The sequence below is a fragment of the Arachis ipaensis genome, chromosome B2 (assembly GCF_059453495.1).
Source record: "Arachis ipaensis isolate K30076 ecotype BB chromosome B2, ASM5945349v1, whole genome shotgun sequence".
Lineage (NCBI taxonomy): Eukaryota > Viridiplantae > Streptophyta > Magnoliopsida > Fabales > Fabaceae > Arachis > Arachis ipaensis.
Genome location: NC_142437.1, coordinates 35,822,839 through 35,838,746, shown reverse-complemented (window position 1 = coordinate 35,838,746; position 15,908 = coordinate 35,822,839). Strand labels below are relative to the sequence as shown.

Here is a 15,908-nt window from a genome sequence, read left to right as displayed (position 1 = left end):
AACCTTTTCAGATTGTGACTCAGCTTTGCTAGAGTCCCCAATTAGAGGTGTCCAGAGCTCTTAAGCACACTCTTTTTGCTTTGGACCACGACTTTAACCGCTCAGTCTCAAGTTTTCACTTGACACCTTCATGCCACAAGCACATGGTTAGGGACAGCTTGGTTTAGCCGCTTAGGCCATGATTTTATTCCTGTGGACCCTCCAATCCACTGATGTTCAAAGCCTTGGATCCTTTTTATTTTACCCTTGCCTTTTGGTTTAAAGGGCTATTGGCTTTTTCTACTTGCTTTTCCTTTTTTTTTTCGCCATTTTTTTCTGCAAGCTTTGCTATTCACTGCTTTTTCTTGCTTTAAGAATCATTTTTGATTTTTCAGATTATCAATAACATTTCTCCTTTTCCATCATTCTTTCAAGAGCCAATAATTTTAACATTCATAAACAACAAATTCAAAAATATGCACTGTTCAAGCATTCATTCAGAAAACAAAAAGTATTGCCACCACATCAAAATAATTAATCTGTTTTAAAATTCGAAATTCATGTACTTCTTGTTCTTTTGCAATTAGAACATTTTTCATTTAAGAAAGGTGATGGATTCATAGGACACTCATAGCTTTAAGGCATAGACACTAAGACACTAATGATCATAGAATAAAGACACAAACATAGATAAACATAAAGCATAAAAATTCGAAAAACAGAAAATAAAGAACAAGGGAATTAAAGAACGGGTCCACCTTAGTGATGGCGACTAGTTCTTCCTCTTGAAGATCTTATGGAGTGCTTGAGCTCCTCAATGTCTCTTCCTTGCCTTTGTTGATCCTCTCTCATGACTCTTTGATCTTCTCTAATTTCATGAAGGAGGATGGAATGCTCTTGGTGCTCCACCCTTAGTTGTCCCATATTGGAACTTAATTCTCCTAGGGAGGTGTTAATTTGCTCCCAATAGTTTTGTGGAGAAAAATGCATCCCTTGAGGCATCTCAGGGATTTCATGATGAGGAATTTCCTCATGCTCTTGCCCATGAGTGGGATCTCTTATTTTCTCCATCCTTTTCTTAGTGATGGGCTTGTCCTCATCAATAAGGATGTATTCCTCTATGTCAATTCCAGCTGAATTACAGAGGTGACATATGAGGTGAGGGAAGGCTAACCTTGCCAAAGTAGAGGACTTGTTCGCCACCTTGTAGAGTTCTAGGGATATGACCTCATGAACTTCTACTTCCTCTCCAATCATGATGCTATGGATCATGATACCCCAGTCTATAGTAACTTCAGACCGGTTGCTAGTGAGAATGATTGAGCGTTGGATGAACTCCAACCATCCCCTAGCCACGGGCTTGAGGTCATGCCTTCTTAGTTGGACCGGCTTCCCTCTTGAATCTCTTTTCCATTGAGCGCCCTCTTCACAAATATCTATGAGGACTTGGTCCAACCTTTGATCAAAGTTGACCCTTCTAGTGTAGGGGTGTGCATCTCCTTGCATCATTGGCAAGTTGAATGCCAACCTTACATTTTCCAGACTGAAATCTAAGTATTCCCCCGAACCATTGTAAGCCAATTCTTTGGGTCCGGGTTCACACTTTGATTATGGTTCTTGGTGATCCATGCATTGGCATAGAACTCTTGAACCATTAAGATTCCGACTTGTTGAATGGGGTTGGTGAGAACTTCCCAACCTCTTCTTCGAATCTCATGTCGGATCTCCGGATATTCACCCTTTTTGAGCTTGAAAGGGACCTCGGGGATCACTTTTCTCTTGGCCACAACTTCATAGAAGTGGTCTTGATACACCCTTGAGATGAATCTCTCCATCTTCCATGACTCGGAGGTGGAAGCTTTTGCCTTCCCTTTCCTCTTTCTAGAGGTTTCTCCGGCCTTAGGTGCCATAAATAGTTATGGAAAAACAAAAAGCAACGCTTTTACCACACCAAACTTAGAAGGTTTGCTCGTCCTCGAGCAAAAAAAGAAGGAAGAGAGTAGAGGAAGAAGAAATAGAGGAGATGGAGGGGGGGTTAGTGTTTCGGCCAAGGGGGAGAAGTAGTGTTTAAGATGTGTGAAAATGAAGGGGTGAAGATGGGTTTATATAGGAGTGGGGAGAGGTATTGAGTTGATTAGTGAAGGGTATTTGGGGAAAGGCATTATAGAAATGTGTGAAGAAGAGAGAGTGAGTTGAGGTTGGTGGGGATCCTGTGGGGTCCACAGATCCTGAGGTATCAAGGATTTCTCATCCCTGCACCAATTAGGCGTGCAAAATGCCTTCTGCTGCTAATCTGGCGTTAAACGCCAGGTTGCTGCCCATTTCTGGCATTTAACACCAGCTTCTTGCCCTTTTCTGGCGTTAAACGCCCAGAATGGTGCCAGAATGGGCGTTTAACACCCATTCTGCTGCCGCCAGTAGGCTTCTCCTCCAAGGTGTGCTGTTTTTCATTCTATTTTTCAGTTTGTTTTTGCTTTTTCAATTATTTTTGTGACTTCACATGATCATCAACCTATAGAAAACATAAAATAACAATGGAAAATAGAAATTTAACATAGAGAAGTAAAATTGGGTTGCCTCCCAATAAGCACTTCTTTAATGTCAATAGCTTGACAGTGGGCTCTCATGTAGCCTCACAGATACTCAGAGCATGATGATGGCCTCTCAACACCAAACTTAAAGTTTGGTTGTGGCCTTCCAACACCAAGCTTAGAGTTTGAATGTGGGAATTTTGTTTGACTCTGCATTGAGAGAAGCTTTTCATGCTTCCTCTCCATGGTTACAGAGGGAGATCCTTGAGCTTTAAACACAAGGGAGTCCTCATTCACTTGAAGGGCCAATTCTCCTCTGTCAACACCAATCACAGCTCTTGCTGTGGCTAGGAAGGGTCTGCCAAGTATGATGGATTCATCCATACACTTCCTAGTGTCTAGGATTATGAAATCAGCAGGGATGTAGTGGCCTTCAACCTTTACCAAGACATCTTCTACAAGTCCATAAGCCTGTTTTCTTGAATTGTCTGCCATCTCTAGTGAGATTCTTGCAGCTTGTACCTCAAGGAAGCTTCTCTATTACAGAGAGAGGCATGAGGTTTATGCTTGACTCCAGGTCACATAGAGCCTTCTCAAAGGTCATGGTGCCTATGGTACAAGGTATTGAGAATTTTCCAGGATCCTGTCTCTTCAGAGGTAATTTTTGCCTAGTCAGGTCATCCAGTTCTTTGGGGAGCAAGGGGGTTCATCCTTCCAAGTCTCATTACCAAATAGCTTGGCATTTAGCTTCATGATTGCTCCAAGGTACTTAGCAACTTGTTCTTCAGTAACATCTTCATCCTCTTCAGAGGAAGAATACTCATCAGAGCTCATGAATGGCAAAAGTAAATTCAATGGAATCTCTATGGTCTCAGTGTGAGCCTTAGATTCCCATGGTTCCTCATTAGAGAACTCCTTGGAGGCCAGTGGACGTCCATTGAGGTCTTCCTTAGTAGAGATCACTGCCTCTTCCTCCTCTCCAGGTTCGGCCGTGTGGGTTATGTTGATGGCCTTGCACTCTCCTTTTGGATTCTCTTCTGTATTGCTTGGAAGAGTACTAGGAGGGAGTTCAGTAACTTTCTTGCTCAGCTGACCCACTTGTGCCTCCAAATTTTTAATGGAGGACCTTGTTTCAGTCATGAAACTTTGAGTGGTTTTAATTAGATCAGAGACTATAGTTGCTAAGTCAGAGTGGCTCTGCTTAGAATTCTCTGTCTGTTGCTGAGAAAATGATGGAAAAGGCTTGCTATTGCTAAACCTATTTCTTCCACCATTATTGTTGTTGAAGCCTTGTTGAGGCCTCTGTTGATCCTTCCATGAGAGGTTTGGATGATTTCTCCATGAAGGATTATAGGTGCTTCCATAGGGTTCTCCTATGTAATTCACCTCTTCCATTGCTAGGTTTTCAGGATCATAAACTTCTTCTTCAGATGAAGCTTCTTTGGTACTGCCTGTTGCTGCTTGCATTCCAGACAGACTTTGAGAAATCAGATTGACTTGTTGAGTCAATATTTTGTTCTGAGCCAATATGGCATTCAGAGTATCAATTTCAAGAACTCCTTTCTTCTAACTTGTCCCATTATTCATAGGATTCCTTTCAGAAGTGTACATGAATTGGTTATTTGCAACCATTTCAATGAGTTTCTGAGCTTCTGCAGGCATCTTCTTCAGATGAAGAGATCCTCCAGCAGAGCTATCCAATGACATCTTGGACAGTTCAGATAGACCATCATAGAAAATACCTATAATGCTCCATTCTGAAAGCATGTTAGAAGGACACCTTCTGATCAATTGCTTGTATCTTTTTCAGGATTCATAGAGGGATTCACCTTCCTTCTGTCTGAAGGTTTGGACTTCCACTCTAAGCTTGCTCAATTTTTGAGGTGGAAAGAATTTTGCCAATAAGGTATTGACTAGCTTTTCCCAAGAGTTCAGGCTTTCTTTAGGTTGTGAATCCAACCATGTTCTAGCTCTGTCTCTTACAACAAAGGAAAAAAGCATAAGTCTATAGACCTCGGGATCAACCCCATTAGTCTTAACAGTGTCACAGATTTGCAAGAATTCAGCTAAGAATTGATGAGGATCTTCTAATGGAAGTCCATAAAACTTGCAATTCTGTTGCATTAGAGAAACTAATTGAGGCTTAAGCTCAAAGTTGTTTGCTCCAATGGCAGGGATTGAGATACTTCTCCCATAGAAGTCAGGAGTAGGTGCAGTAAAGTCACCAAGCACCTTCCTTGCATTGTTGGCATTGTTGTTGTTTTCGGCTGCCATGTCTTCTTCTTGTTTAAAAAGTTCTGTTAGGTCCTCTACAGAGAGTTGTACTTTAGCTTCTCTGAGCTTTCTCTTCAAGGTTCTTTCAGGTTCAGGATCAGCTTCAACAAGAATACCCTTGTCCATGCTCCTGCTCATATGAAAAGAGAGGAGAAGAAAATATGGAATCCTCTATGTCACAGTATAGAGATTCCTTGAGGTGTCAGAGGTAAAGAAGAATAGAAGGAGAAGGTAGAGAAGAAAGAACTCGAACTTATCAAGAGGGATAGAGTTCGAATTGTACATTGAGGAGGAGTGTTTGTCCATAAATAGAGGGATGTGGGAAGAGGGGAAGAATTTTCCAAAATAAAGTAAAAAGATTTTGAAATAATTAAGAGCAATTTTGAAAATTTGGTAAATGATTTTCGAAAAATAAGATTGGGAAAGAAATTAAGTGATTTTTGAAAAAGATTTTGAAATTAGAAATCAAAAAGATATGATTGAAACTTAATTTTGAAAAAGATGTGATTGAAAAGACATGATTGAGAAGATATGATTGAGAATCAAATTTAAAAGAAGAAAGTTTTCAAAATTAAAGTTGATTACTTGACCAACAAGAAATTAAAAGATATGATTCTAGAATTAAAACTTTTGATCCTTTCTTAATAGGCAAGTAACAACTTGAAAATTTTGAATTAAATCACTAATTGTAGCAAGGATTTTCGAAAACAGTAATAAATAAAAAAAATTGAAAAGGAATTGATTTTGAAAAGATATGATTGAAAAGATATGATTTGAAAAAAATTTGATTTTGAAAAATTATGAAAATTTGAAAAAGATTTGAATTAAAAACAAAATCTTCCCTCTAGTGTCCTCCTGGCGTTAAACGCCCAGAATGGCATCCATTCTGGCGTTTAATGCCCAAAATGCTACCTTTTTGGGCGTTTAACGCCCAGCTAGGTACCCTGGCTGGCGTTTAAACGCCAGTTTTCCTTCTTCACTGGGCGTTTTGAATGCCCAGCTTTTTCTGTGTAATTCCTCTGCTGAATGTTCTAAATCTTCAATTCTCTGTGTTATTGACTTGAAAAGACATAATTTTAAAAAATTTTTGAATTTTTTCTATGAGAAACAATAAAAAATGCAACTAAGATCAAATAAACAATGCATGCAAGACACCAAACTCAGAAGTTTGTATACTAAGGAATATAACAATTTAAAAATGCATGTAAGAAACAACAAAAGACACAAAATAGGAGAAATTAAAGATCAGAGCACTGGAATCATCAAGAACAACTTTATGATCAATGAAGAACATATTGCATATATTCGAAAAATGCAAGAAGAATAAAGACATGCAATTGACACCAAACTTAAAAATTGACACTTGACTCAAACAAGAAACACAAAATATTTTTTGGTTTTTATGATTTTATAAATTTTTTTTGTGATTTTTTGAAAATTATATAGAAAAAGAGAAAATAAGGAGTTCAAACTTCTTAATGAGAATTCTAGGAATCATGCAATGTTAGTCTAAAACTCCGGTCCAGGAATTAGACATGGCTTACTAGCCAGCCAAGCTTTCAGTGAAAGCTTCGGTTCAAAACACTAGACATGGACAATGGCCAGCCAAGCTTTAGCAGATCATTACTTTCAACGGCAAGATTGATAGAAATCATCAAGCTCTTGTGATGATGAGTTGAAACCTCGGTCCAAAAGATTAGACATGGCTTCATAGCCAGCCAGACTTCAACAAATCATCATGAAACTCTAGAATTCATTCTTAAAAACTCTGAAGAACAGAATAAAAATTTTTTTTGTATTTTTGAAAAAAAATTTTCGAAAATAAAAAGTAAAAAGCTTAAACATAAAATAAAATTACCTAATCTAAGCAACAAGATGAACCGTCAGTTGTCCAAACTTGAACAATCCCCGGCAACGGCGCCAAAAACTTGGTGCACGAAATCGTGATTGTTCATTCCTTGGTAACAGCGCCAAAAACTTAATGCTCACGTTCATGATCTTAGTTCTTTTTCACAACTTCGCACAACTAACCAGCAAGTGCACTGGGTCGTCCAAGTAATAAACCTTACGTAAGTAAGGGTCGATCCCACGGAGATTGTCGACTTGAAGCAAGCTATGCTCATCTTGTAAATCTCAGTCAGGCGGATTCAAATGGTTATGGATAATTGATAATTAAAAGATGAATAAAACATAAAATAAAGATAGAGATACTTATGTAATTTATTGGTAGGAATTTCAGATAAGCGTATGAAGATTCTTTATTCCTTCTGAACCTCTACTTTCCTATTGCCTTCTTCCAATCATTCATACTCCTTTCCATGGCAAGCTTTATGTTGGGCATCACCGTTGTCAATGGCTACTTCCCATCCTCTCAGTGAAAATATTCCAAATGCGCTGTCATCGCACGGCTAATCATCTGTCGGTTCTCGATCATGTTAGAATAGGATCCATTGATCCTTTTGCGTCTGTCACTACACCCAACACTCGCGAGTTTGAAGCTAGTCACAGTCATCCCTTCCCAGATCCTACTCGAAATACCATAGACAAGGTTTATACTTTCCGAATCTCAAGAATGACTGCCAATAATTCTAGCCTATACCACGAAGGTTCTAATCTTAGACAAGAGATACACATTCAAGTTTGATTACATGTAGAACGGAAGTGGTTGTCAGTCACGTGTTCATAGGTGAGAATGGTGATGAGTGTCACGGATCATCACATTTATCATGTTGAAGAACGAATGGATATCTTAGAACAGAAATAGGCTTGAATTGAATAGAAAAACAATAGTACTTTGCATTAATTCATGAGGAACAGCAGAGCTCTACACCTTAATCTATGGTGTGTAGAAACTCCACCATTGAAAATACATAAGTGAAAATAGTCTAAGCATGGCCGAATGGCCAACCTCCAAGGTCTCAGGACTAAACGTCCAAAAATCATTCTCTAAATACAATAGTAAAAGGTCCTATTTGTAGAAAACTAGTAACCTAGGGTTTACAAAAATGAGTAAATGATGCAGAATCCACTTCCTGGCCACTTCGCGTGTGCTTGGGCTGAGTATTGAAGCTTTGACATGTAGAGACTTTTCTTGGAGTTAAACGCCAGCTTTTGTGCCAGTTTGGGCATTTAACTCCAGCTTTTATGCCAGTTCTGGCGTTTTGACGCCAGAATTTCTATGCTGACTTGGAACGCCGATTTGGGCTATCAAATCTTGAGCAAAGTATGGACTATTATATATTTCTGGAAATCCCAGGATGTATACTTTCCAACGTAATTGAGAACGCGCCAATTGGGCTTCTGTAGCTATAGAAAATCCACTTTGAGTGCAGGGAGGTCAGAATCCAACAGCATCTGCAGTCCTTTTTCAGCCTCTGAATCAGATTTTTGCTCAGGTCCCTTAATTTCAGCCAAAAAATACCTGAAATCATAGAAAAACACACACACTCATAGTAAATTCTAGAAATATAATTTTTATTTAAAAAATAATAAAAACATAATAAAAACTAACTAAAATATACTAAAAACATACTAAAAACAATGCCAAAAAGCGTATAAATTATCCGCTCATTAGACGCGCACACGCACAAGGCGCGCACGCGCAAAAGTGGTCTTGCCCATGGACATGCACGCGTACATGCCGCCTCTGCGCGGATGGAGAATTTACCACTCGACGCGCACGCGCACATGGCGCGCACGCGCCGGTACTCTTACATGGCCCACTTAAAGGCAAAACGCTGGGGGTGATTTCTGAGCTGCCCAGGCCCAAATCCAACTTGTTTCTAAGTGTATTTCATTCAGAATTGAAGTTCAAGCAAAGTGGGGGGGGGGGCAATTGTTTGAAGTGTTAGCATCATGTATAGTAGTTTCTAGAGAGAGAAGCTCCATCTTCTCTCTAGAATTAGGATTAGAATTTCTTAGATCTAGGTTTAATTCATGCTTTGATTTACTTTTCCTTTACAATTTCTTGTTCCTCTACTCTTCCTCTCTCTAATTTTGTATTTCATTCTTGTAATTGCTTGCTTTGTTGTTGATTCACTCTTCCTTCTTCTATTTTCTTTTAATGCAATTTATGATTCATGTTCTTTTATCATTGATTTTCTTTATTGTTGTTTAATTCCTTGCAATTGAGTAGTGTAAATTTATATTCCTTGCAATTTTACTATGCTTTCCTTTTATGCCTTCCAAGTGTTTGATAAAATGCTTGGTTGGATCTTAGAGTAGAATTTTGTGCTCTTGGCTTGGGAAGGTAACTTAGGAACTCTTGAGTCACTAATGTCCAAGTAATTGACGATTGGGAGCCATTAATGCTAGATCTCACCAATTGATATAGCTCACTTGACTTTCTTCTACTATTAGTTAGGGGTTAACTTAGTGGGATTGATCCTTGCCAATTCTCATGTTGTGGTTAGTGATTAGGATAGAGATCCTTGACCACCTAACCTTGCCAAGACCTTTTTGTTAGTTTATTTCCTTTGCCATTTATATTTCTTGTCCATCATCTCAAAAACCCCAAAACAGACTCCATAACCAATAACAAGGCACTTTATTGCAATTCCTAGGGAGAACGACCCGATGTTTAAATACTTCGGTTCATAAAATTTAGGGGTTTGTACTTGTGACAAACAAATTTTTGTATGAAAGGACTATTGTTTGGTGTAGAAACTATACTTTACAATGAGAATTCATTAGTGGAATTCTAGACCACACAAAAGTTCGATCATCAAAATGGCGCCGTTACCGGGGAGTTGCAATGGTGTTATGTTATTGGTTATTGTATATATGTGAATATTGTGAATAGCTTGATTTTTGGATTGCTTGTTAGTTTTTGATGCAGAAGAATAGCAAAATACAGAGAAGCAGTAAATAGAAGATATAGATAAATAGAGAAAAGAGAGAAAACAGAAAGCATAATACAAATAGAAGAATACGCGAAAATAAAACACAGACACAAAGAATAGAATGCAAACCAGGAAATCATACATTCATACAGCAATCATAATTGAGAAAATGCACAACCAAGTATGATGCATGTCTAGCCCTAGTGCAGGTAATGAGCTCATTTGTCGGTTATTAACCTCCCGACGTTACCCAGCAACCTCTGTCTAGATAAGGCTTTCCTGTTGGCAATCTCACTACAAGTAACCTTTGTCTTTCAGGGCGGCACTTATTAGCCGATATACGCCCAACACACTCACTGTAAGCAACCTTTGTCTTACAGGAGCACAACACACTCACTGTAAGCAACCTCTATCTTACAGGAGTACAACACACTCACTGTAAGCAACCTCTGTCTTACAGGAGTACAACACACTCACTGTAAGCAACCTCTGTCTTACAGGAGTACACTTTAACTGTGTGTATCATGATACCTCTGTAAGAAACCTTTGTCTTACAGCATAGTATTATAGCTAGGTATCCTAGGAAAGTATTCTCAGTGGTCGTACCACCATCTATCTGACTACCTAAATGCAGCAGATGAACAGATAAATATCTCTGAAGTTGCCTTAATGCAACAAATGACCTCTCAACAGGCCTTCTGCTTGTTCTCTAATCTCTTTATCATATTACTCTTTTCACTTTGTCTCTTTATTCTGCTCTGTTACTCTTTTTTCTGTATCTCTTTACTCTGCTCTGATTACTCTTTTCTCTGTATCTATATTACTCTTTTCTCTTTATCTCTTTACTCTGCTCTATTTACTCTTTTCTCTTCTTTATCTCTTTACTCTACTATGGTTTCTCTGTTTAACGTATGCATTTATAGCTTATGTAAATTTCGGTATGAATAGTTAGCCTGTCCTAAGTATAGGTTCATTAAGTCTATACTGAAACAGTTTAACTTTTCATATTATACCTAACATTGGGCACAACTTAAGAACTAACTATGTTGCTCTTAGTTCGTTCTCTAGTCCCTGTTGTTTTCTGTCATTAAAACCTTACAGACTTTTTCTTCGAGTTTTATCTCTTCTTTAAATTTTTATCTTTCCTTTGTCTTTGGCTCACTAATATGTTATTACCACTCCCTAAGTGTTTTATGAAGGTAATTATGAGATTCTACGCTTAAAGTAGTCTTTCTGAAACTTTTATGAAAAACTACCTTTTTTACATTATTTTATTATTTTTAATAAAATATTATTATTTTATATTTTATTATTTTATTATTAAATTTTCGAAAATGACCTCTTTTTAACTTTTAACCTTTAAAATTCACTTTTTACCACCTATAACTTTTAATATTTCTACTTTAACCACCCTAACTTTCAGAAATTACAAAATAACCCCCCAAACACCAAAATAATTACTTCCTTGCCCTTTTATGGATCAAAAGCCTGTTCTTCACTGTTCTTCACCACACTCAAAGTGTTCTTCAGGTTTTTCGTAAATTTTTCAAATTCTTTTTCTGTTTTCACCTGTTTTTCAATCTGTTCAGTAACCGATTTTTACGATAGTTCATAATAAATTCTCAGCCACTAAAATTCAATCTTTTCTACATGATTTTAACACAAATTGAAACCCAATTTAAGCTTTAGGGTTTTGGTTTCCAGCTGCACTCAAGAACACAAATTCATAGCTTGAATTTCATCAAATTTCATCAAATTTTCATCAAATTTTCAACAAGAATCACTCATATGAATCATCAATTTCAAGCACAGCCAAACCATATCATAATCACACAACTCAAACACAATTAATCAAGATTAATTTCGTCAAACCCTACCTTGTTTTGCTGCTCCAAATTCGGTTAAGCTCTTAGGTGGTCTTTAAGCACTTTTTCCTCCTAAATCACATCAAGAACAACTTTAAATCCACAAACCCTCAACTGACCGAATCTCATTCAGCATGTTAGGAAGAAATTTCTCACCTTAAACTTGCTAGAAATTAACATTTATTGGCCTACAAGTCAAGCAAAGCATGATTCCTAAGGAAGAACATCAAGAAAACACATGTTTAAGCAAGCTTCCTTGAAATCGAAGCAAAAGGGAGAAGGTGCAGCCAACTCACCTTGATTTCAGCCTTGATAAGTCATATGATTATGTAGAGAAATAAGAGAGGATCATTTTGGTCGGATTGGAATTTTGATTTGAGTTTTACTTCAGTAGAAATCAAGCTTTGAAGATTTGGAACTAAGAACTTTTCTCTCTTTTTCTCTCTTCCTATTTTCGGCCACAAGGTGAAGATGAACTAGCCTTGGGGGGTCTTGGGGGTGTACGGTGAGTTGTGATTGGTTGGCTTGGAGGTGGGTTAAAATAATATTAAAATATCTCAAGTGTATAACTACTAAAACTAGATGTATTAGAACACTTGTAAAAATATCTCAAAAAATTATTTTCTGAGCTACTAGCATAAATGACACTAGTAACATATTTATTATGAGAATATAACATGTATGATGAGGCCTTAGCATTGCTAAAGTCATCAGAGAGTGCTGGTGCTAAGCTGCACCAGTAAACCGTGAATCCAGTTAAATCGATTTTCTGTTTTTAACTAAAATAGACCAGGTAACATTATAATATTATTCAAGCAGCTTCTAATAGTCAGATAATTATAATATTATACTATTATCTCTCTTCTCTCATGAATCGAGTCTGGTTCATCAAACTGAGACTATTTACAAAAATCAGAATAAAAACTCCTAACCGATACAGTTCAAAAACTAGGTTCTTCGTGATTGCGTTGTCGAGCTTGCCCCAAAAGAGGTCATGGCTTAAAGGTGGCATAATGACAATGAGGATTAAGATGCCTGATGATACAGTAGAGGTGTGTCCCTTTATTGAACTTCCGGAGAAATCCTTATCTTCAGAAAAGACCTTGCGTACTCGAAAACTAGGTTGTTACACTTAACCTCAAGAAGCTCACCATAAGTCCGGGTATAACTATCCTTGGTCTTCTTTGCCATCTCCTCCGCCAAGTTAGCAGCCGCCTCCGCCGCAGTAGCCCGGGCCTTCTCCTTCTCCAAGAAAAGCTCTAGCCCAACATTTTTTGCCTCTAGCTCAAGCCTCAGCCCCTCCACCCTGTCAAATTCAGCTTTGGCACTCTCAAGAAAGGTACTGGTAGCATTGATAGGGGATTTCTTAAACTCCCTCGACAACGCGGCACTAAGGTTGGCCATCCGGACACTGTTGCTGGATATAAAATCAAGGTGCTTAAGGATGGACACATTGTTGGTTGGGACAAAACCATACGGAGCGATATGCTCCTCAGCAAAGGCCACACCGTCAAAATCCTTGTCATTGAGGTCATAAGCACCAGAAGTCCTTTGTCTCTTAGGAGAGGGCCCGGATGAAGAGGGGAAGGAAGCAGCACCCGAGCTCGCCAAAGGCGGGTCGGTAGAAGCCACACGAACTTGAGGAGTCGGGATAATCTTCCTCGGACCTTGGGAACCCGAGTCCGGTTTCTTCGGCGGAACATGGGAAGAACCCTCCCCCGATGTCTTTCTTTGCAGGTTCTGAGCAGCCACAGTCTTTTTGGTCTTGCGAAGGACCTTTATTGAATCAGAGCCTGAAGCCATCTCTAAAAAAGAACACCACAAAAATAGTTACATAATGACAAACCACAAATGAAGACAATAAAAATCTAGGAAGTCGGGCACTACCTAGTTCAGAACGGAGAAGAGCAGAATCCCCTAAAAACTTCTTCATATCCAAATGAGGAGGCTCCCTCTAATGCACTTCCAAAACACCCAAAAAGGCCCTCTCTACCTCGTCAAGACTTTCTAACGAATACTTAACCACTACAGGGTTCTCTTGCCACCAAAGGGGAAAAGTGGGTTCCTTATTCTCATCCAGAAAAAGCGGTGAACATCACCCATAGCCCGAACCTTGAAATAAAAATTTTTGAAATCGTGGAAAGAGTCATCAAAAATGGAGAAAACTTTTCTACCCTAGGTAGCCCGGAAGGAGATCCAAGAAGCCTTCTTCCTGGCCACCCCTGGCTTGGTTAGCACAAACAGGTAAAGAAAAAGACAGAAAAAATGTCAGACACCCAACTCCTGACACAACAGCTGAAAGATTTTCATGAAAGCCCAAGAGTTGGGATGAATCTGAGTAGGGGCAAGACTAAAATTCCAAAGAATTTCAGTCTCAAACTCAGTAAAAGGAAGGGTGATACCCAACTTGGTAAAAAAGAAATCGTACGCATAAAAGAACGGACGCTCTGCCCGACTTAGAGGAGGAAAACTGACCCTCTCCTCGGGGTCAGGTGACACTAACTCATAGTCCTTCTCATCCTCCTTATTCCCACAAATCCTATGAAATCTCTTAAACTTTTCACAGTTCTCCCAATCTGCTACAGTAACACAACCCAATACTACAGAATCTAACCAGGAGGAACCTTTGTTGACATTTCAACAATATTTTTATGAGACATAGAAACTATACCTACAGCAAGAAAATGAAAAGGCGTCACGACCAAACAACTCGGCCAAAATACGAAAAATGAAGAAACAACCAGCAAATAGCAACAAGACAGCAAAGGGCACCCCAAGGTTCACGAAAACAAATTACCACAGTAACCTAGAGACACCCTTTGGAGGCAGTACAAGCACAGAAAGAAAAGCGCAACGGATTAAAGAAAATCAAAAGTCCTAGCCCTAGCCTTTCAGCAGTAGTAAAAAGAAAGATCAAAACTTTAAAAGAAACGAAAGCATGCAGCATCACCAGAAGCAAACACAAAACAAGAAAAAAGAACCACAACTATCATCAAACAGGAAAAATGTGAAATGCATAAAGCGAGTACCAACCTAAGAAGAAGAAGCAGAAACGGTGATGAACGAGCAGCAAATTCTCGAACGATCCACACCAACAAGCGCCTCGAAGCTTCGAAGAAAAGGAAAACTTGGGGCAAACCAAATAAACAAAACGAAAGGAAGCTTCTTTCTCCAGAAAACGAAACGAAGCAGATAAAAGAAGAAGGGAAGAAAGCTAAGTCCCTCTGATTTTGAACAAAATACAAAGAGGGAAAGCGAAATGGCAAAGAGTAAAAGCCCAATTAATAGGCTTTAAAAGCGCTCGCATGAACCCAAGAAACTGATGCACTCGAAGAATGGCGCAACATTTAAAACAAAAAATGCTTTGCAACCCGAAAGCATTAAAGACACAAAGTTGCCCGAAAAGAATAAAAGCACCTCGGGCGCGATCAACAGGAAGATGCTTGAGCACAACCTCCCCCAAAGAGGTCAAAGCTCAGGAACGAGCACGACCTCATGAGAAGGTCGAAGCTTGATAATAAGAATTATTGTCCGTCTAGAATTTTTTTTAATAGAAAACCAATGTCATTGTCATAGTATAGTTCTAGACCAACATATAATCCTAACGATCAAATTTAGAATTTGGTTGTCACAAAGTCAACTCCAATATAAAGTAACCGAGAGTATTGGTCTCGGGTCGTCCTCAAGAGAATGGGCAAACATGTGCATCAATATTGGTTAGAATTCCGGGGTTGGGAGTCATAAACAATAATTTAAACTACTAAACTTAACATGCAAGGAATCTTAAAGTGCAAGGAGCTAAATCAAAGCAACTAAGCCAAGTATGAACAATTTTAATCTAATAAGTGAACATAAAAATCTACTTCTATTTTAGAGCTAAGTAAACAACTAACTAACTATAACAAGAATCAAGCAATTGGAATTTTTGGGTTTCAAATATGAATAATGAAAGGAACTCTTGGCTAAGCATAGGAATTAGGGTCACCATCCTTGTCTAATAACCATATCTTGACAATTATGAGGAACCAAGCTCATTAAGTCTACCTCTATGCTTGAAGTACGTATAATGTCTACTTCCAAGCTTGGGGTACGTTAAATGGCTTGATCAATCTCAACTCATAAGTCCCAATCCAACTATTAATTGGCTTAGTAGTAGATTGGTGTCAATGGGTATCAATTTGACCACTAGGGTTCTCAAATCACCAAATCAATTAGACCCAATGACTCAAGTTTACCCAATTCCCTTAGCCTAGGCCAAGAGTAAAGAAAACTACTCCATAATCAAAGAAAATATTTCATCAAACACATGGTATGCACTAACAAAAGACATATCCAAATTTCAAATTAATTAGAAATTACAAGTACCCACTAACAAATATCAATGGAAAACAACTCAAATAACACTATCAATCATAGAA

At 38.4% G+C, this 15,908-nt stretch overlaps 1 protein-coding gene across 1 annotated transcript in view; it reads right to left on the bottom strand.

Moving 5' to 3' along the window:
• LOC148573582 (uncharacterized) overlaps nucleotides 1-14,761 on the bottom strand; it is a 45,129-nt gene extending 30,368 nt beyond the window's left edge. Inside the window, exons 1-3 of the mRNA XM_088503433.1 lie at nucleotides 14,524-14,761; nucleotides 13,378-14,161; nucleotides 12,623-13,295 (exon numbers count right to left, since the gene is read on the bottom strand). Coding sequence (XP_088359559.1) covers nucleotides 12,623-13,295; nucleotides 13,378-13,423 — 719 coding nt within the window. The 5' untranslated portion in view covers nucleotides 13,424-14,161; nucleotides 14,524-14,761. The remainder of the gene's footprint in view (nucleotides 1-12,622; nucleotides 13,296-13,377; nucleotides 14,162-14,523) is intronic.
• Nucleotides 14,762-15,908: the final 1,147 nt, after the last annotated feature.